This window comes from Sparus aurata, chromosome 12 (assembly GCF_900880675.1).
Source record: "Sparus aurata chromosome 12, fSpaAur1.1, whole genome shotgun sequence".
Taxonomy (NCBI): Eukaryota; Metazoa; Chordata; class Actinopteri; order Spariformes; family Sparidae; genus Sparus; species Sparus aurata.
The window spans coordinates 26,136,563-26,158,121 of NC_044198.1; the positions used below are offsets into that span (position 1 = coordinate 26,136,563).

General features: G+C 42.0%; 2 protein-coding genes across 5 annotated transcripts in view; one reads left to right on the plus strand and one right to left on the minus strand.

The window, feature by feature from the left end:
• LOC115592394 (voltage-dependent anion-selective channel protein 2) overlaps positions 1-5,978 on the plus strand; it is a 9,109-nt gene extending 3,131 nt beyond the window's left edge. The window contains exons 3-10 of one of the 4 annotated variants that reach the window (XM_030435061.1): positions 635-684; positions 992-994; positions 2,388-2,540; positions 2,633-2,685; positions 3,068-3,289; positions 3,393-3,543; positions 3,653-3,710; positions 4,612-5,978. In XM_030435061.1, the coding sequence (XP_030290921.1) occupies positions 635-684; positions 992-994; positions 2,388-2,540; positions 2,633-2,685; positions 3,068-3,289; positions 3,393-3,543; positions 3,653-3,710; positions 4,612-4,703 (782 nt within the window). In that variant the 3' untranslated portion in view covers positions 4,704-5,978. The remainder of the gene's footprint in view (positions 1-634; positions 685-991; positions 995-2,387; positions 2,541-2,632; positions 2,686-3,067; positions 3,290-3,392; positions 3,544-3,652; positions 3,711-4,611) is intronic. The other 3 variants (XM_030435060.1, XM_030435063.1, XM_030435062.1) reach the window with 3 other exon arrangements.
• A 1,303-nt stretch (positions 5,979-7,281) lies between these two features.
• Positions 7,282-16,210, minus strand: tor4aa (torsin family 4, member Aa). The gene is made up of 3 exons (XM_030435057.1): positions 16,061-16,210; positions 12,031-12,511; positions 7,282-10,078 (listed from the first exon to the last, which is right to left on the minus strand). Exons 2-3 carry the CDS (start codon positions 12,304-12,306, stop codon positions 9,221-9,223), a joined length of 1,134 nt encoding a protein of 377 aa, XP_030290917.1. The 5' UTR covers positions 12,307-12,511; positions 16,061-16,210; the 3' UTR covers positions 7,282-9,220.
• Positions 16,211-21,559: the final 5,349 nt, after the last annotated feature.

Below are 21,559 nucleotides of genomic sequence, written 5' to 3' on the forward strand. Positions count from 1 at the left end.
CTGGTCACGATTTACAACAATGCCCTCAATGGACTTGTACACACTTATAGACATAAGAGGTATAACTATAGAGCTGCAGAAAGTAGTCAGTAGTTGAAGTTTCAGAGAGGAGAAGAATACGCAAATATTCAAAGATTAAAGTTTTAACTGTATTTTGAGCAAAGAATGAAGTGAGCCTCTTGTTGCAGAGACTCTCACACTGTCTCCGTCTGTTACATGTGAAGCAGCAGCCAGGAGAAGCTGCCTCAGCACAGCAGGAAAGACAGTTGCTGAATCGGCTAACCTGATACTGTCAAAAGATCAGACAAAATATCTGCCTGCTGTCACCTCCAACGCTCTCTGAATAACACTTAATGCCTATGCTGTTCAATCTGTACAAAACTGAAATGTTAAATTAATAATTTGCAGTTTTATAGGCTATTATGTGCTGGTTTCTATGCTAAGCTAAGAGCTAAAATGACTCTTACCTTTTAGTAGGAGACTTTTTTAAAATCCAACTTGTGAGACAGGATTAACATATGTCCCAAAACGTCAAAACTTCTCCTTTTTATAAATCTTCTTGTGTTTGATTTATTTGCTTCGTCTCCCACCTGATTTCTGCTGACACACTCTCTTGTCTTTTTAAACCGTCCAGGCTTTGGCGTTGTGAAGCTGGACCTCAAGACCAAATCACAAAGTGGAGTGGTGAGGACACTTTTTCCATTTCATTTTATAACCTGAAGTCATTTTCTGCTCAGTCCATCTCCCCCGTAAGCCTCCTCCTCTCATCACGGCTTCTAACTGACCTGTAACCTGGAGCTTGAAGGTTTCCAGGTTTTGCCGAGCGGTGCTGATGCAGACCTGCTTGGCTGAACATGAGCTCTGCCGTAGAGAAACGCGACGAGCCTGTAATTATTTTGTGGCCTGTGTGTCTCTCTGCCTGCCTCTTCTAACCGCTGCTCTGTCTCCATGCTGCTGCCGTCTGTACCGGACTGCTCGCGCTCTAATGTAGATGGTAAGATCGGAGTCGGAGCCGACAAGCTGTTCATTCACAAAATAACCACCGCCATCATCAGTCACTCATCGTTTCTCTCTGTTCACGTCACGGTCCAAATGTTTTTCTTTCAGTCTTTTGTGTTAATCACTCACACGGCATGAATATGAATGTTTTTAACTATTATTTGCTGTCTGTGCCGTCACATCACCCTCAACTCTCTTATGATTTTCACATTTTTGTGGTGAATGTCTTTGAGTCTAATGTATTTGTCAGTTATTTTTAGTTTAGGGCTACATATTAATTTAAAATAGCTCAGTTAAAGTTGGATTCAGTGTAGATTTACTGACCTAAACTATGTTTTAGTGTCTTAATCTGTTGATTATTTTCTCACGTCATTAGTTGTTTGGTTTGTAAAATGTCAGAAAATAGTGAAAAATGTCCATCAGAGTCAAAGATATTCAGTTTACTGTCAAAGAGGAGGAAAGAAACCAGAAAATATTCACATTTTAGGAGCTGGAATCAAAGAATTTAGACTTTTGTTTCTTTTATTCAAATCGATTATCAAACTAGTTGGTGATTAATTGAATAGATGTGAAATATTCAATCGTTGCGCTCGTGTTTCTGATGTTATAACTGTATTTGGTTCTTTTGTTTGTTTTATGGAGGGTTTTTACACGTGAAAACATAAAACTGTGCTGTATATCTTCACTATAAATCCGTTATGATGTGACCTTCAGGTGAAGAAAACCTTCACACAAATGAATCTGAACGTTAACTCAGTTTATTAGCTCCGTACTCAGCGTTAAGGTTTGAGTAGTTAACCCACTGATGTCAGACATGAAGAGCAGGATCATTTATTCATTTCTGTATGAATACATTATTTATTTAAAGAACTGTCCTGCTTTTGATTTTAGTGTTTTTCAGTGCATGTTCATCCCTCGTTCTGATGTTGAGATATTATAAAATGTTAATACAATTAAAAGAAAAGGACATTTTTGGCAGCTTGATGGAGTTTGAATCTCAATTTAGGCTCTTTTTGGCACTTTGTCACACTGAATTGAAATAATAATCACATTATTATTACTCATTGAACGTATCAGTGTGTTCTTCTGTCCATTCTCTGTCCTTCACTTCTTCTGGTGTTCTGTTGGATTTCTGTTCGGGCCGTCTGTGTGGTCGTCTCACACTTTTCTGTCCAACATGTAAAGTGTTGTACGTCTCTGTTATACCCATTTTATTTTGGCACAGTTCAATAATTATCACCTTTGGTCTCTCTGTGATTGTAACTTTAAGTTGTCGCTTGTTTTTGTGAATGCTTTGGATATTCTCTGATAATCTGCACACTAATTATATCACCTTTATAATTTGGGGATGTGTTGATGATGGTTTGTCCTCCTCGTCCTCCCGTCAGGAGTTCAACACATCTGGCTCCAGTAACACAGACACAGGGAAGGCCTCAGGGAGCCTGGAGACCAAATACAAGATGAAGGAGCTGGGCCTGAGCTTCAACCAGAAGTGGAACACAGACAACACGCTGGCCACTGAAGTCACCGTGGAGGACCAGGTACGTGTGGGAGCGTCACCTGTTCACACTTGTTCATGCAGCTGATAAAAGTACATTGTTAAAGTCTTACACAAGTTTTCTTTTCCCTCCAGCTGACTCAAGGACTGAAGGTCGCCTTGGATACGTCTTTTGTACCAAACACGGGGTGAGACCACCTTTTTTTTATTTGACTGAATCGGTGATAAAATGGGATTACAGGAAATATTTGGATCAGGCGTGAAAGTAAAGAGAACACTAAAATCAGAGCTCTAGATTGTCATGGCTAACAATTATTTGATCTAATTTTCAGGAGTAATATTCTACAAAATGTCAAAATAAATTGTGAAAAATGCTCTTCACAAAGCCCAAAACTGACCTTTTCTTTTCCAACAAGCAAAAGATTTTTCTTACAGTCATAAATGATGATGTGTGTGTGTGTGTGTGTGTGTGTGTGTGTGTTGGACTGAGTCAAAAGTATCTCCAATGTGTGTTCACGGTTCTTCAGTGTCGGAGTAAACAAACGTTTAACCCCAAATCCGGTTTTTCAGTAAGAAGAGCGGTAAGCTGAAGACGGGCTACAAGCGTGACTTTGTCAACCTGGGCTGCGACGTCGACTTCGAGGGTCCCATCATCCACGCCGCCGCTGTGCTGGGCTACGAGGGCTGGCTGGCCGGATACCAGATGGCCTTCGACACGGCCAAGTCCAAACTGGCCCAGAACAACTTCGCCCTCGGATACAGGGCCGGAGACTTCCAGCTGCACACCAACGTGTGAGTACTCCACAGAGATCAGAGAACACAAATGTTTAACAGAAAGCACAAAAGTTTTCTTTAGAGTCTGTAGATGAACCTCTCTGAATCTTCTCTCTCTCAGGAACGACGGCACCGAGTTCGGCGGCTCCATCTACCAGAAGGTGAACGACGAGCTGGAGACGGCGGTCACTCTGGCCTGGACCGCCGGCAGTAACAACACTCGCTTCGGCATCGCTGCCAAATACAAGCTGGACAAAGACGCCTCTCTGTCTGTAAGTGACCCTTTCATTTTAATCCTAATCTTAATGAATTGTTGTTTTGGAAAACTCTCCTAAAACAATTTCTAATCTCTTCTTTCATGTCTTATTATTTACAACACAGGCCAAAGTGAACAATGCCAGTCTGATTGGAGTGGGCTACACCCAGAGTCTTCGGCCAGGTAAACAGTCTCCACCCAGATGTTTGTTCCTCCAGCGCAGTATCTCATGTCACCACTAGGAGTCGTCCTTTATTAAATGGGGGTTACAGTTCTGAGCTCAGAGTCGCCTGTGAAGATGCTGAGAGCGACTGTAAAGAAACTGACTGATGTTTTCTCTGCTATGAATGACATCACGCCTTATAAACAGATCTACTCACTATAACGACAGTGATTGATTGACAGCTGATCGGTGTCTATGTTAAAGACACCAAGTCATCTTTTTATCTCTACGCTGCCACAGATGCTCATTTCTCATTAGAAACAATTAAAAAGAGATGCTTGCAAAAACAAACAGCCCTTAAGTGTTACCTAAAGAAAGACTGTAGACATCAGTTAAGAATGCATAAAGTCTCTGTGTGATTTCAGAGACCTTAAACTGATGTAACAAGATGCTGCAGGTGGCTGTAAATTATTATTTTTTGTTTGGAAGTGCTGAAAGATTTGCGATATGATTGTCAGCCATGTCGTCCCTACTGGTTTACCTTCGTACTTTACTTATTTTGCCTGTCAAACAGTTATAAAAAGGTGAGGATATGAGGGTTTTATCCATAATTTATCTCATCATATATATACGGTCGATGGCAGTAAGCATGCTTGGAGGAAGCGGCAGGATTACTTGTGTGGACGGTGGCAGCAGCTAAAAATGTCCATCTTTTTAAGTGTACGCTATATTTAGAACATTTTCACAGTTTTACCTCGCTGTCAGGCAGGAACGACATGGAACTAAAGCTGTTATCTCTCTCTCCATAGCTACCAGACTCCTATGACAAAAACTGTGACGTATAGGCTGCTGGTTTGTCCATCAGTTGGTTTACTCGTGTTACTGTTTGACTAACCCTCTGACTGTTCGGTGTCCCCGCAGGCGTGAAGGTCACCCTCTCAGCCCTGATCGACGGGAAGAACTTCAACGCTGGCGGACACAAAGTGGGCATGGGCTTCGAGCTGGAGGCGTAAGGCGGGGACCTCGGACCGGCCAACAAAGAAAGAAAAGCCCTGGAACCACATGACCACACACTCCTCCGCCCTCCCCTCCCCTCCCCTCCCCTCACACAGTCCACAACCATCACGTAGCGTCTCTCTGGACTCCCCCTCACACGTCCCCTCCCCCCCGGTCACATGTCTCATGAGCATTTCTGACGGTAATAGTCGAGTCTCGGCATCATGCTTAAACGCCCTGAGAGGAGCCGTGAGGTTGCGTGTTGATCTTGAAACTGACGGCACCTAGTTGTGGATTGTTACAGTTTTTCATGGTTACTGAAGTGACACTTATTTATTTCCCTGTAGCTCTTGGATGAAGTTAGTCGTCGGTGTACATGTGTAGCTCTTATAAGCTTCTGTATTCGGCTGTTCCTGCCTTCCTAAAAGCATGTAAGAATGAAGACGTGGATGCAGAGCTGAAGGCTTATTTGCTTGGTTAAAAAAAACGGTGCTGAGTGTCTGTTTTATCTTTTTGTTTTGTATTGGTTTGAAGACTTTTGGCTGTGTTGTTGCAATATGTGGACCATTTAATCCATATAAATGTTTTCTTACAACACACTTCATGAACATATGACTGATTAAAGGTGGTTTGACTGACTGAATGAAGGATATTTAAAGACGTCAGCTTTTCAGGAACAGTGACAGTCTTTTCAGCGCAGATGCTCTTAAATCTTCGAACGCTTTGTGACTTCTCGCGTTGGTAGGTGAAATCAATATAGTGGAATCTTCTGGTAGCTTGAGTAGTTAGTTTGCATTTCTACAATATTGTTTTCATCTACCCGTCTCATCTCAGCGGTCACAAACAAAGTGAGAATATTTTGCATCTGCTCGTATGTCTCGTAGGTATCTCTGCTGTTCAGTGACGCCAGGCGTCTTAACTTGATGGCCAGCTGTTTCCTCATGTTGCTCGGGGACTGCACTCATTGCTGTCAGCGCTCTCTTCTTGGAAAAAAAACACAAACACTCCCCTCCTCAGATCTGTACATAAAATTCAGCTGATTGTCCTCTGAGTGACTCCAGTAAAAACACTTACTAGGATTATGTAAGAGGTGGACATGTCCCACATGACTATCCTGTTCCTTTTTTCTGGCAGTCATGCATCAAAATGTGTTTATTTATTATTATTTTTTCTCCATCTTATTGTCGTCATGATTATAAGGCTCATTTTTCTTTGTCATTTAGACACAGTACCTCATTTTTCCAATGTCAATTAAGGGAATTCTAATAATAAAAAAAACAACTAAAAAAGAATGTCTGAAAGTTGTTCATGATTCTTTTCCAAACAGAATATGGTGTTAAAACTGAGCGTAAAGATACAAACCAACAATTGTTTATTTTTATTATCAATTAATCTGTCGCACAATTTTACAATTACTGGATTAAGTGTTTGGTATATACAGACGATGTAGTTTACTGAGCGCTTTAACACAAAACTATATGAGATTTTACTTTATTTACTTGGAAATTATCTTTTAAATTGACAAACGTGAAACTCTTGATAGACATCTAAAGTCTCCCTGAGGGAACCGGAACCGGAAGGGGCGTGGTCAGATACCATCGTCCTGCGTCTACAGCGGCAACAGTTTGATAAACGGCCTAAATAGTTGAAGTCGAATTAAATAAGTTATCCGACAGCTCGAAGTAAAACTTAAAAACAATCTCTAAACGGTGGAAGGAAATAAAACTAGCCTAGGACAGAAACAAAAACATGGCGCCGCTAAAACTGACCATACATTTCCCTCCCCAGCAGCACAACTGTGTCGTTAGCCGGCGGCTAACAACAGCTAATACACACAAACACGCTCACTTTACCTTATAAAAGACACCAAACAACGTGAACACGACCTCGCTGTGAACAGTTACCGACAGAAGCTGAACTAAAACCTGTCAAGTATCGATATCCATCATGATTAACGGCTGCGTTTCCGCACCGGATGTGACGTGCCTGACGGCTACTTCGTGATTTCATTTAGAGCTAATTACTTAAGTTGTTATTTTGCTCTTCTTGATGAGGGCCTGCTTAAATCCTCTCAAAAATAATTAATTAAAATGAAAAACAACCCACCATAAAATCGCCATGACCGGAAACTTTGGGCATCAGAGTGGCGTAGCGATGACGTCTTTTTGTACGTTAAACCGGAAGTTAGCATCGCCCTGGTTTCCCTCAACAAAAAGCCTTCGGGAATTTGAATTGGATCTCGAATTATTGCTGAAAATAATCTCTGTATCAAACACAGGTTTATGATACTTACACGTGTTGTCAATCAAAATAATTTAAAGAAAAGAACACAACTTTTGTGATTTTAGAAGCATAAATGAAGTCTTTAGTAGTAAAAAGCTAATGTTAGGCTCACTGAAAACCCATTCAAAATACCCATAGACAAAATACCCAAGTGCAATTGATTTCAGGGTTTTAAGACTCATTACTGTACACATATTTACCCATAATGTCAAAAAATGTACTCCAAACTTTTCTTCTTTTTCTTTTTTGGTCAATCAAAAAAGTGCTACGTAATGTTTTGCAGGCTGTATCCATGAAAAGTCGTGTACACGGTTGAGTTTAAACAGTGTCTTTAATTTCAAGGCACTCCTTACATTAAAGTTTATATTAATAATATAAACTGATTACAGGACATTAACATATTCATGACTCACTCAAACCCATCAGATCAGTAACAATCAAATCGTGATGCTAATGCAAGTCTGTGTTGATTTTATGTTTGTTTGTTGGATGTGATCATGCAAAAATATCTTTCTTTAATAAATAAGCTTGTCAGGAACCAAATGAGGTGAGGCCAGGTATGCAGGCAAGATCCATCCTGCTACTAGCAGACTTAGCTTGAGGCTAAATGTCACTAGCTGCTAGCCTATGAGCAAAAGCAACTATTGATAGTATTACAGTCTTTAATCCCATACATTATCAAAGTAAATCAAGCAACACATTGATGATTCTGTGGAAATATCAACAGAATCTGCTGACTTGCACTAGCAGTATTTAAAGACATGCTGCAATTGACATTTCTGACAAAAACATCCCCAAATCTGTATATGCATGAGGCTATAAATATCTGAACTTCCCTTTTTTAAAATGAATCAATATTGGTCTCACTTCTACTACATCTGATTGAGCTGCCTGATATAGTAGTTGTAAACTAAAAGAGGGGTTAGAAGGGTTAAAGGGTCAGTTCTCCCAATTCATAAAAATGCATCTTAAATATACCTATAGTGGTGTTTAGCCATTTAGATAGTTTTGTTTTTATCTGTCTGGGTTTTTAAAAATCGAACTCTGAGATTTCTGCAACTACACCAATACAGTTAATGTGAATGAAATTTCATTTTTGATGATCACAAAATCCAATGATTATAACTTATCAAGACAGGAGTCATCTAAGTGTTTGTGAGCTAATGCTAGCATGCAAACATGCTCAAAATGACAATGCTAGCATGCAGATTTTTTGCATGTCAGTTTGTTTAACATGGTTTTACATGAAAGCCTGCTTACATTTGCTGATTCGCATAAACCACAAACTACATTTGAAAAGTGATCTAGTGTCTCCAAAACTTTTGCAACTAATCTTGAGAGGACAATGAATGATTTAACTTTTTGTTATCAAAATCCATCCAATAGTTGTTGAGATTATTCTCCCAAAAATAAAAATGGTAACTTGCTTGACCAGCTAAAGGAAAGTCAATGGATAACAGATGTTAGCTGGATAATTTAGCATACATTTGACATACATTAACCAATACAATAATGAACCAGAAATGTTGACCTCATGGTGGTGCCAAAGGACAAGTCAGGTAATCACCAAAGGCCTCAGGATTCATCCTCTGGGAACCATGAACGTCTGTGCCGCCTTTCCATTTTTTTTGGGATATATTTCAGACAGAAGTGGTCAACTAATCAGCATTGCTTCCTTAACACTCTGTTACTAACATGGCTAAAAATCAACAGCAGCGTGTCTTCCCTGAAACAAAACCCTCATCACTAGATACTCAACAGATCTCACTGTCAGCATTTGAGCTAAAGTATTTATCTACTGAAGGGTCTACTTTTATAAGTAGACCCTATAAAAACTTTAGGGGGTCTTACTTTTTTATAAGTAGACCCTATAAAAAACTGTTAACAGCAGCAGAAATCTCAAAATCTGGTCAAATAAAAACCCAAACTATCTGGATGGCTAGATTCCACTAGAGAGAGGTTTTTCATAAACTGACCCGACCCTCTCAGGAATGTTTGTGAAACTGGTGCTTTCAAACCTCTTCACAGGATTAACACCATTACCCCCAACAGAGCTGAACGTCTTCACTGTCCTTTTCTCTGAACTCGCTTCTCTTTTTTTTGTACAGTCTGTCGGAATCTGCTCTTGAAAGCTTTGGCTCTGAGTTGTGCCATTCAAGTTTCATAAACATACGGTCTCACCCACGTCTGGCACGCTGTTTCTTCATGGTTTACAGAATGTGAAACATCCAAACATTTCCTGCAGAGGATTTCATAGCAGATTCACTTTAGCCACCACCTGCTTGCAGCCTGTCTGGGAATATTCATGGCCCCCTACCGCGGGGTAATATTGGATCTCCCCTGCGAGGCGCTCTATGTTGGTATGATCCGGGTAGAAGCCCTCTCGAGTCATTTCATCCAGGAAGCACTCCATCACGTGACCTTTCTCCAAGAGGCCCAGAGGTAAGATGTCCGCCTCTGTCCACAGGAGGTGGAGCTTCTCCAGACTGTTGCGTAATATCGGAGTCAGCTCTTTAACCAGGTTACTATGACGACCAGATGCTGACATTGTCATAGAAATGCTGGAGGAGTTGTGCAGCATATGTTTGGTGATGTGTGCATGACCCAGATTGCTCAGGAACAGGTAGATGGCGTTCAGGTATTCGTTGGACTGTTTGGAGGCCACGAGCTGCCACAGCGCGTCCAGGATCTCGCTGTGCATGTGCTCGGCCTCGTCGAAGATGAAGAGCGGGATCTTCTCCTCCTCCTCGGCTCGTTCGACCATCTCTGAGATGATAGTGGAGAGGTCGCGGGCGCACTGCAGGGCGTCGGCCTCCTGAGGACAGTGGTGGAGGACGTAGTACTGCAGCACCAGCGTCTCGCCGACCACGGAGCGGAAGTGTCCGGCCAGGAGGCGTCCCAGGTGGCTCTTGCCGACACCGCTCGGGCCGTGCAGGGACACCACCAGGGGCTTGTTGTGGACGTAGGTGGACAGGTAGTCCTTCAGGTGGGACAGCAGACCCTCCACTGCCCCCTGCTGCCCAAACACCTCCCTCCTCAGCGTCTTCTCCAGCCCCTCCAGGTCGTACCTGAGGACGTGGTCATCTAGGTTCTCTATGGCGTTGTACACCTGAAGAGAAACAAGTGACAGAATAAGATGAACAGTTAGCTCCGTCTACATTCAAGACGACATACTTCAACGTACTGCAAGGAACTTCTAACTGGAAGCTGCTCTGTAGTCCGGTGATATGACACAAAAACAAAGTTAATCAGTTTCACCATTGTCATCTGTCGACCACAGGGGGCGCCAGAATCAACCAAAACTAGAGTCCTTACAGCCGCTTTTACTTGTTAAATACTAACAGGAACACTAATACCACACTTAACCAAACAAAGAGAATATTATCTTTTTACAGTAATTTAATAGTTTCTGAGTATTTCCAGGAGCTTTTTCCATTTTCCATTTTCCCTGTTTTTTTTTATGATAATGAGTTAAATTTTATTTGTTTTCTCGAGGTCACAAGTTATTTATGCCATGTGAAGTGTTGTCGTCAAGTCAAGTGTTGCTCTCCCGAGATAACGAGTAGAATTAATCCATTATCACAGGACAACAAAAGATTGTTCCCTCTTGTAGCTTTTTTTTATTATCTGCAGTTTCGTGTGTGTGTGTGTGTGTGTGTGTGTGTGTGTGTGTGTCATGTTTCCACTGTGAACAGACTGCATATTCAAAATCTGCATATAATTTACATTCAGCACGGACTCAAATCAATACCATCTACAAAAAGGAGAAATGCGGAAGTATTTTCACTTCTCATGTGTTTCTTTACTTCTGCAAACTGGACTTGTCATCTGCATCAATTCTTTTTATGACATTTACAGAGGGAAACAGGAAATACACTAGAGGCAATAAAAATGTTCCTGTTTCTAACTGAAAAATATTCCCTTCATAAAAATTCCCAATAGACCATATTCACATGGCGGGAAGCTGAACTTCTGCTGTTGTGGCGGTTTGTCAGATTCAATTCTTTTCAATCCCTACGTGAGCGTGACGTCAGAGGAAAATGGCCGCCCTGTCGACATGGTCTACGCTACAAACATCTCAGCCGCATTAACGTAAAAGGGCGGTGAGGCTTTACCGAACAGAGCCTGAGATTAGTTCATGACACAGCACGTACCTGCGGCCTGAATGACAAACCAGTCGGTCTATTTTTAGTCTGAATAAATATCAACACGACCGAGCACGTCGATAAAAACTCTCTATTTATATCCTGAACAGTCACACAAGAGCTGGTTGTAAGACATTTCCTCAAACTCAGTGGCTACAGGAAATATGTTAAAGTGCAGAACGAGAACATCTGAAACTGCTTCTCCACTCTGAGAGGAATCAAATTTAGGCTTATTAATTTTAGAGAAGAAGAAGAAGATCGAGCGACATCATCTTTCGGGGTTGTGAACTTTTATTTTGTGTCAGCTTAACTTTTGAGCCTTTGTGAAGCTGAAACGTGCACAAACTGGACCTCACTGCCATTAAATATCTAGTTTTTCTCCCTAAATTCCAGCGATTTATCACCGTGACATCATCATGACATCACCGTGGTGCGTGGTTACAGATGCACACCTCTGTAACCAAACCCAGAACAGGCGACACAAACCGGAAACCAGTGGCGTGCACAGACTTTTTGAAGGACAGGGACGAAAATAGGGGCACTTTAGCGCGTTTTGCCTCCCAAGAGGGCACTTTAGCGCGCGTTTTGCCTCCCAAGAGGGCACTTTAGCGCGTGTTTTGGCTCCCAAGAGGGCACTTTAGCGCGTGTTTTGGCTCCCAAGAGGGCACTTTAGCGCGCGTTTTGCCTCCCAAGAGGGCACTTTAGCGTGTGCTTTGGCTCCCAAGAGGGCACTTTAGCGCGTGTTTTGGCTCCCAAGAAGGCACTTTAGCGTGCGTTTTGGCTCCCAGGAGACACTTTAGCGTGCGTTTTTCAACAATTGGGCCACGAGGAGGGGCAACCGCTGTGACATCTGAACCTTCTATCCATTCATGAGAAGCCTCTGGATTACAGTCTGGGTTGTGTTTAGTTACTCTACCTGGATGAAGACGATGGCGAACAGCAGGTAGAGGCAGTACTTGGCTCGACTCTGCTCCTGCTTCGGCGGGGCCCTCGGCCCTCCGCTGTTAGGAAACAGCACCCTCCTCCTCCTCCTCCTCTTCTTTTTCTGAGCGACGGAGGACGACAGGGCGGGGAAGGCCGAGGGGTTGAGACCGTCGAAGGTGAAGATTTTGGGGCTGGTCCGTGACGGTGCCCCCGTGAGGCACCCGACTCCTCCCATGGACAGCGCCAGCTCCTGACGCCTCTTCTTCATGGCCTGGTACTTCTGTTTGATGCGTATGACGGCCCGTAGAGACGAGGAGAAGCTGGACAGACTCGGGGCCGGACTGCTCCTGTGTTTGTCATTGCTGTCTTCTTCTTCTTCTTCTTCTTCACCCTCCACCTCTTCGTCCACGTCTCCCTCCAGCTCCTCCTCTGTGACGGAGGCCGAGGCGCTGCTGCTGTCCCTGATCGCTCAACTGCAGAGAGAAAGAAAAAGACGTTAGAGATAAAATCAAGAAATCAAGAGCTTATTTCCGACTTCCCTCTCAACTCTACGGACCGTGTTAGCGCCTTTGAGCTCATTGTTTTGGCTTTGTCTAGTTCTCTTCTGATTATTCATCTGGTTTAAAGGAAAAGTTCACCCAAACAAACGTTATCTGCTCAGCCTTACGTCGATAGAAAGTCAGATAAAGCGTCACAGTTTGAGTTTCGCAGCAAAACAGCCGTGCAGCGTTCTCCTAAACAACTAAAGGAGCTGAGACTTGTTTTAAAACATAAAAAAAACAACTAAACAAAATCATAAAACGGCTCCATACAGCTCGTCTGGTGTAATCCAAGCTTCTGGAAGCCCCGAGACCCTAGATTGATTTGAAAAGATTTTATTTACAACTTTTTAATGCTAAGCTAAAATAGTTAGCACACACCTGAATGAGTTAACTTTTTATATGCGGTCAATTGTCTAAATAAAGTTCTTCCCAAGTGAATTTGGGATCTCAGGGCGACTCGGGGGAATTATTTTATGTATGTTATATTTTATGAATATTAAATTATGTCCTGCCAAGTATATGCTGTCCTCTAATATTGGACGAGAGGCTCGTGCTCGGGACAGCGTGGGATGTTAACATTAAAGAATCACGTTCGGTGACTTGGTTTGGTTTGAAATTCTGCAGACGTGAAGTTTGTGCAACAGCCAGAAAGAGGTTGTGCTCCAGCATCACCCCTGTGGACACGTAGCATTGTTTTCCTCCTGCGTGTCGATACAGAACGAAGATGGAACTGCCCTTAAAAGGGTCTGTGGGTTATCTTGAGCAACCGAGTTATGATTTCTGGGAAGACATTGTGGCTCGATTATGCTGAAGAGAAATCCGACACCTCTACAGCCGTTATCTCTGAAAACTCAGCGGCTCACGTCAGCGAAGTCTCGACTGATAAAGAGCTCTACAGGTGAGAGGAAGGATACGTATGATTTCGTAGTGAACTGTCCCTTTAAATTGAGTATTTTATTAAATACTGACAGAATATCCAGCAAGGGTGAGAGGGGTTTTTACTCGCAGCAGCCAATCAGAAAATACTCTTCTGTGGTCCAACCATCCTTCCGATCTGTTATCAAATCAATCAGTGACACAAACAAACACACACACACACCAACAAGGCCTGTGTGCTTCACCACAAACTGACGATTGTGTTCCAATGTTACGCACATTAAAGGAGACTAAAAGCTGCGCACCTTTAATGTGCTGTCTGCTGAAATGACTGCGTGTCTCTGACGGTTAGAGGAGAGGAGAGTGTGAAATTGGCGGCTGTGCAACACTGAGCTCACTTCCTCTGATCTGACGGGAAAGACCAAGATCAGAAGAGTAAAATACCACAAAGACGAGAAAGGACGGAGGCTAAAATCGGTTCAAATTCATGACTAATGAAAACGTGATGCAGCCCGAGAGAGGCCTGATTACACATCCGTCAGATCACATCTCACTCTGCAGTCGGATTTTATATTTCTCGGCTTTATCAGCTGAAATTTGACTTAGACAGATCTACTGTTTCATGAACACCGATGTGGACGTGACTCTGTTTCCCGCACGATATTCAAATCAAGAGAAAATTACTTGGAAACATTCCTGCAGAAACAGGGAAGTGAAATCCCTCCAGGAACCCGAGCCGGCTGCAGAATAACTCCCCCTGTGCAAACGCACACAAGTGAGCTTTGTGTCACTGCAACAGTTTTGTTAACAACGAAGTCAAACTGTGGTCGAGCACATGCAGAACACACTCCTCAGGTTCGTCTGCAGAAACCTGTCGCTATTTTACAATCAGTCTGCGAAGCTATATATTCAAAAGTTACATCATCTTCGTAAAGGAGCAGTTCCCCCCCAAAAAATGTAAATTCAGTCATCATCTCCTCAACTTCATGCTGATGGAGAGTCAGGTGAAGTTTCATCGTCCACAAAACATTTCTGAGACTGAAAAGACAACACAAATGCTCCATACAGCTCGTACAGCGTAACCCAAGTCTCCAGGATCCCTTGAGATCCCAGACTGATTTGAAAAGACAGCATTTGCACCCTTGACGTGCGGTCGATCTCTTGCATTTAGCTCAGCGGCTACAGCTTTAAAAAAGACGTAAATATCATGTTTCTACACATATTTCCTGTTAGACAGCGACCTCTAGTGGCTGTAGTTATTATTACAGCAGCAAAGGAGGACGTCAAGCGAAGTCGTATAAAGAGGAAACGTTTGTGTATCACGTGTTCGGGTCAAACAAGCTCAGAACTTTGACCTGGGAGAATATATTTAATTCACCAGTTTTCTTTTTTATATAGTCGTGTGTGGCATTTTATTTATTCTGTTAACTACTGACAACTGTTAGACACTACAAACACATCTAACATCACTGTTTCTACTAACAATTAAGTTTCTAAATGTTAATGTGTCACATTTATACAGTTGTTTCTCTCTCTCAACTCGATATTTCTATTCTAGACGGAGCAACTGTGATCAATAAAGCGTTTCTGATTGTGATCGCTGTATAATTAATGTTATTTGAAGGAGAAATGTGATGATTTCCTAAATCTAACCAAACTGTGAGCGTACAACAGTCCTGTCATTTCTGGAACTGCTGGAAAGTCGACATATTCAGACGTTAAGTGAGAGGATTTGTCGGCTGGATTTGCTGCAAGGAGACATTTTATGTTCTTTTTCGGTTGTTTTTTAGCATCTTGAAGTCTCCGTCTGCTTCAGATGTTGTTCTACTGTCAAGTTTCATTAGACTTTCCATCACGATTGCTCATTTTCTTTGGTTGAACTGTTCCTTTAAAGCACATCGGGGTGACTTTCTGCTTTTTTTGTCAGCCTGACAAAAAAAGTAGGAACTGTCAGTTACACCCAGAGGAGGACCGATCAATACTGCAGCCAGTGAATCGCTCCACTTCTGTTTTTTTTTCCTCTCTCTGCTGTTGTTGGCACCTCTTCCAGTAAAGATCCAACAGTGTGTTTGCATTGTGTGTGTGTGTGTGTGTGTCATCAGACTCCTGACACTGGTTTTGTTAAAGTTATAAAATACTCGTGTGTCTGAGCCTCTTTTACATCAACACAAAAGAATTCATTGAAACACTCGGGGGGGAGACAAAGAAAGACGGTATCAGAGACCCGAGGAGCAGCTGCATACCAGGGATATCACAGCTCTGCAGCATTTTTCATGTTTTCTGTGTCAAAAACGACCTTTTTCATTGTCTGGAATCAAATCTGCAAGAACTTTTTAGACACTCAAAGCTGAGAAACACACAGACAGACGCAGGCTGAAGGTTCGTGCCTCCCTGAAAAGCTTTTTTGTTTGTTTGTCTCTCTGATTTTCCCCGGAGCAGCAGCAGGTAGAGTTACAACCTCACACCCAGCTGCACACACATACCTCACTCACCCTGCAGGCTGCAGAATGCAGAGCAAAGCAGAGAACAGGGGGGGAAAAAGATCAGTGGAGAAGGAGAAGTCAAAGCATGCAAGACAAAAAAGAAAAACAGCAGTTTTCTGACCTCCATGGTGGCTCGAATGTTCCCTGAAGAGTCCAGAGGTTCAGTCCATGGTGTGGGAGTTCAGTCCTCACGCAGGGCGAGCAGCTCGACTCAGGAAGAGCCGTCCTATCGCTCTATCTTACCTCCGAGAGCCTGTTCCCCTCCATCTGCAGGCTCCTCCTCCTCCTCTGTTCTCTGGCTGTTCGACACGTTACAACACACTGCTGTATTAACTTTCACCAGCGCCTCTCACAAACTGCTCAAGTGCTCCTTTTTCGCACCTTTATGAACTTATAACAGAATATCTACAGGTAACAAACATCTAATCTTTACTTCAAAACCCAGAGCTTCGTTTATGCATCAGACAAACCTGAAGACATTCACTCAAGTACAGTTTTGAGGTACTTGTACTTTACATGAGTATTTCCCTTTTCTGCCACTTTATACTTCCACTCCTCTACATTCAGGAGGCAAAACTGTATCTTTAGTTACTGTAAAGACAAAATATGTGGACAGAAAATCACTGATTCTTCAGATTTGATCATCAACCTGGCTGAGAATCATTCCACCCACAAAATACAGTAGATACAGACATGTAAATATATGTTTAATTTACTTTAACTTGTATTTTTGGAACTTAAACTGTCCATAATCAACTTCTCGGCTTTAACTCATCATTCTGAAGTTAATACTGATTGCACAGCGTCATGTTAGAGGAAATAAAACGACGCCATCTACGTGCTCCTCAGTTTGACACCAGGCTCGATTAATGAAGGTTGTATTACAGCAAAAAAAGGCAAGACTGCAACCAGAGCAGGAAGTGGCACCGTCTCCCCCCCGGTCACCATCACCAGGTCACACTGGGACGACTGGAAAATCTGCAAAAGAAAACAAACCTGCTGATGGAGGAGGTGAAGAAGGTGAAGAAGGAGAGTGATAGACACCGAGGTGAAACAAGATGGAGAGCGTTTCTAGATCCGACTGGGATTCTTACAGTTTGGATCCACTTTGTGAACGCTTTCGTTTATTTATTTAAGGACTTTTACTCAACTACTACTCAAACAGGTGACTACCACTTTTACCAAAGTAATATATCAATACGATATCTTTACTTTTAGGGTCCTATTTGTTAGAAAAGTTGATTTCCCAACTCGTCAAGTACTGACTTGGGTTGTATCGTCTGTATTTGGAGAGTTGAGACTCAAAAATCTTACAAACAGGACCTTTAACAAGAAGAAGACTTTTGGGTGATCTTTAAACATCTTTGCTGGCTTTCATTAATCTAAACAAAGGATGAACCAGAGTAAAAAGCACTGAAATGTGACCGTCCACGAGTTCAGTGTGAGGAGGAGAGGATTGTTCATTGAATAAAAATGTAGGCTTTTGTCGCATGATGTAAAAAAAAACACCACCAAAACCAAACAGACAGTTTTGCAAAGTCATCATGAAGAGAAGGAAAATAAAAAAAGGTTTCGGCTTCTTTTCTGAGGAGCGTTTCAGTCATTTTCGTGAGAATCTTCTGGTTTTCTTGCGTCTTGTGTGACAGGAAACTGAATATCTGCTGGTTTAAAAAAAAAAAACATTTAGATGGAGTCACTTTTAGCTCTGTGACTGTCAGGTTGTCATTGTGTGGGTGTTTTAAGACTTTAAAGGTCAAACATCGGATATAAATAGAAAACCAAGAGGTGTGGAACACGTTTGCATTGTCATTTAATTATGACTAAACACTGGAGGAATGTAACTCCTTTATTTAGGTACTTTACCGCTCTAGACTCCTTTTCCGCTACATTCTGGAGGCAAACTTTGTACTTTTTATTAGATTTATTTGATAGGCTGAGTGACTGGATCATTTTCAGATTCAGAATATTAATACCAAATATAATTAATTGAGAAAACACGTTTTTTTTATGGATAAAGCCAACAAGCATTATATGAAGATGAATTTGAAGCTAGCTCCAAAACTGCAGCATAACTACTAAATGATGCTCTTTGGTTGTAGTAACTACCTTCCGTTAGCAAGTAGCTAAGTTAGCCGTGGAGCTAAGAGGCCGTGGTAGCTGATAGGCTTCTAATTGTGCTGTGATGGAGGTCAGTTTGAAGGTCGGGGTTCAAAGTAAGGAGGCGATTTACAGCAGCTCTGACCAGGACTGTGACTACAGAGACGAGAAGACACGGCAGACCAAACCGACGCGTAGAGCTGGAATATTTTCACATCTTACTTTGTGAACTGAGGATTCATTACGACCAAACCAAGACTGTTTTTGGTGAGTTTGGTTTAGTTCATGTCCATGTTTTACGATGAGTTAACGAGGCGATTAAGCTCACTTTAATTCAGTAAAAGAGACACTTAAATTAAGATGGTGGACAGTTGTTTCATGAGGAAAAGTTTCGTTAGACTATTCAGCTGAAACTGCGATCATGAGACAGGACGGGCCGTGGCTAACTGGTTAGCATGCTAACTTCAATAGACATCTCAGCATTTTTCATTAATTCTTTAACAGTTTTAAACTAAAATTCTAGCAATTTCTTACAAACTGCACCTTTAAAGTGATAAACACATCACACATCAATAATCATAAAATACATTTATGCAACATATAATATAATTTAGGCCATTCTGCATCAACTTTTGGAACTTTGAGTATATTTTGATGCTGATAATTTTTTTTAACTTAAAGCTGCTACAAAGAACATTCATGCTTTGTTGATTCTGGCGCCCCCTGTGGACAAAAGCGGTACTGTCCTCTGTCGTAAAGCTCTGGCTAGCATGTGCATTTTATTTCTAATTTTCACTGTCATATAACAACTTTTACTGAAGTAAAACATCTAAAAACTTCCTCCGCCAGTGCCATTAATTCTATACAAGATAAAAATGGTCATAAAACCTCATAATAAACACGACTAAACAGAAATCTACTCGACTCGGTGACCTCACAGTTGATGTTGAGTCATAACACCTGATCACAGTTTGTAGATAAGAAGTGCTCGACAGGAACAGCTCGAGTGTGGGAGTTTCTGTATATCGATGGTGTGAAAAGGAAGCTGTCAGAATATAAAGACGTTGTCAGAAAGAAGTCAGAGCTCGACTCATCCGTCACTGCAGCCTCTGTACACAGTTTACTTCCAACAAGCTGCTGCGAGTAAACTGTTAATGTTGCAGGAGGAAGGACGGATTAGTCACTCGAGACAGCGTCCTCCTGTTACTGCAGCAGCCGGCCGGACCTCAACACTAACAATGAAAGCTGCTCTCTGATGCTGCAGATGATGATACTTATTTTTATTCTGGTGTGACGGAGCACAGCGGTTTCCCGCGGTGCTCGAGTCATTCAGCTGTTTCACTTCTCACCCCACGACAATGTATTGATGCCGGAGGAGAAAAAACATAGAATGCATTCAGAGTAACTTCTCTCTGTGTGGACTGACACGATGATTCGAGTTCAGGTCAACAAAGTCGAACGATTGGTCAATTAATCAAGTCGCCAATCGAAAAGAAAATAAGTTGCAGAGTACTTTAATAATCGATTAATAGTTTCAGTTTCAGCTTTTCTTTGTCATTCATGACGACACATGAGAAATCTTCAGGTTTTGGACAAAAGAAGCAAATCTTTGACACTTCTGAGACTGAATGATTCATTGTGAAAATAATGAACAGATTAAAGAGGCTCGATGTAACAACTTATAGTACTTTAAACATTATCACTCTTTTATTGGCCAGCTGTGAGCGGACTGTAGTGTGACTCTCGTTTAAACGCTGCTGGTCTGTGGATTTCTCTCTGGATTTCATTGTGAAGGACTTTTTGCGACGGTCTGAAGGACGTGTGACTTGATGCTCGTTCTCCAGCGCTGCTAACAGAGAGCAACAGCGGCTAACGTTGAGCGGCTACCAGCACGGAGCAGAAGTTCAACAGAGAACCTTTAATAATTGATGATTATTATCTTTATCTGCAGCCCTGACAGTAACACACACACAGGCCACATCCTTTTCCATTGTCGTAGCTCGTGTTGTAGCGTGCTGAGACAACAAACAGGTGACGTGACCGCTGCTCTCTGCTGACTCCTCTTTGTTAAATGAATAGTTCAACATTTTAACACTTCATAATCTACTTTGTCCACCTGTTGAGGGTCTCATAAGCCAGATGTTTGATAAAAACACACCACAGCTCCTCATTAAGGTGTTTCAGGTCCATCTAAAGCTAAAGACGTTGAGATAAGTCATTGAAAGCTATTTGCCTTCATACGATGGGCGCTATGCCTCAGCTACAATCTCACCAATACTAATAAACAGCCAATATATAAAAACCTATTGCAACATTTTTGGTAGTTTTCACTCGCTCCTGCAGTTTAATAGAAAAAAGGAAGGAAACGTCTAAAAACTATACTTGTTTTCAGACAAACCGCCTTTAAATCTGGAAGTTTAGGCTCCAACAATCCCCCAAAACGCACAAAGACCAGATACTTCAGAGGAGCGAGTGAATCCGCCTCATCACGTCCTACATGCTGACATTGTGTTCCAGGGTCGTTGCCCGTCAGGTCATAGATCACTCCGGTGTTTTCACAATACGATGTGTTGTGATCGGTTGCTTTGTACACAGGACGGACGTCTGCAGGTTCACATCTTCAACATGCGAAAGGTGGGAAAACAGAAAACACGACCATGACGGGCGGTTCACCTCCCTGGGGCTCGGTCGTGGTGGGAGAATTATTTCAGGTCCTTTAAGGAAGTGAAAGCAGCGAGCTGTGAAAAAGCTGCAAAAAGCAGTAAAAGTCTGAGCAGCAAAATGTTCTTTAAGTATCAAAACCAGAAGTTCTTGTGCAGCAGTGTTTTTACTGACGGATTAAAATCTACAGAGCTGATTTAATTATAATAACTTGGCGTGCAACCAAAGAATCTACTTATAATTGATTTATCTGCAGATTATTTTACTCAATTAACTGATTGTTTTGTCCACAGTAGGAAAAATACGAACACTTTATTGTACTTAAGTTTTTTCAGGTATCTGTACTTTACTTGAGTACTCATCTACAACTTCTGACTTCTCCTCTCGACATCTGAACACAAATATCAGAACTTTCTCCTCCTCCTTACTTTAGTTTGCGAGATGAAACAAAGATGTAAGAAGCCGTAAACAGACAGAGAGGGAGACTGGAATGTGGAGAAAAGGCGTGTTAGTGTCTCGTATCTGCAGAGAGTTTCTGATTTTCTCTCTTTGTTGCTGCTCGGGACGCTTTACCAACCCAACATGTGTCTATTTGACGTCCTGGGAATGAAACTCAACAACTGTCTTTGTGGTGCGTTCAGGAACAGCTGGGACATATCCTACTGATTCAACCTTTAACTTTAATAGTCTTTGAATTATATTAACATGAAGTGAGCTTTAGTTAGCTTTGACCACAAATGTCCTTAAGAGGGAGACTTGTTACTCTGATATGGGCTTCTAATTGCGCTGTGATGGAGGTCAGTTTAAAGACCAGGGTTCAAAGTAAGGAGGCGATTTACAGCAGCTCTGACCAAGACTACGA

Bases quoted from the DNA above. Each gene is read 5' to 3' on its own strand.
- tor4aa (XM_030435057.1), bottom strand. From the start codon at position 12,306: ATGAAGAAGAGGCGTCAGGAGCTGGCGCTGTCCATGGGAGGAGTCGGG. The intron at 10,079-12,030 runs GTAGAGTAACTA...GTTTCTCTTCAG, and splicing joins TCGCCATCGTCTTCATCCAG to GTGTACAACGCCATAGAGAA.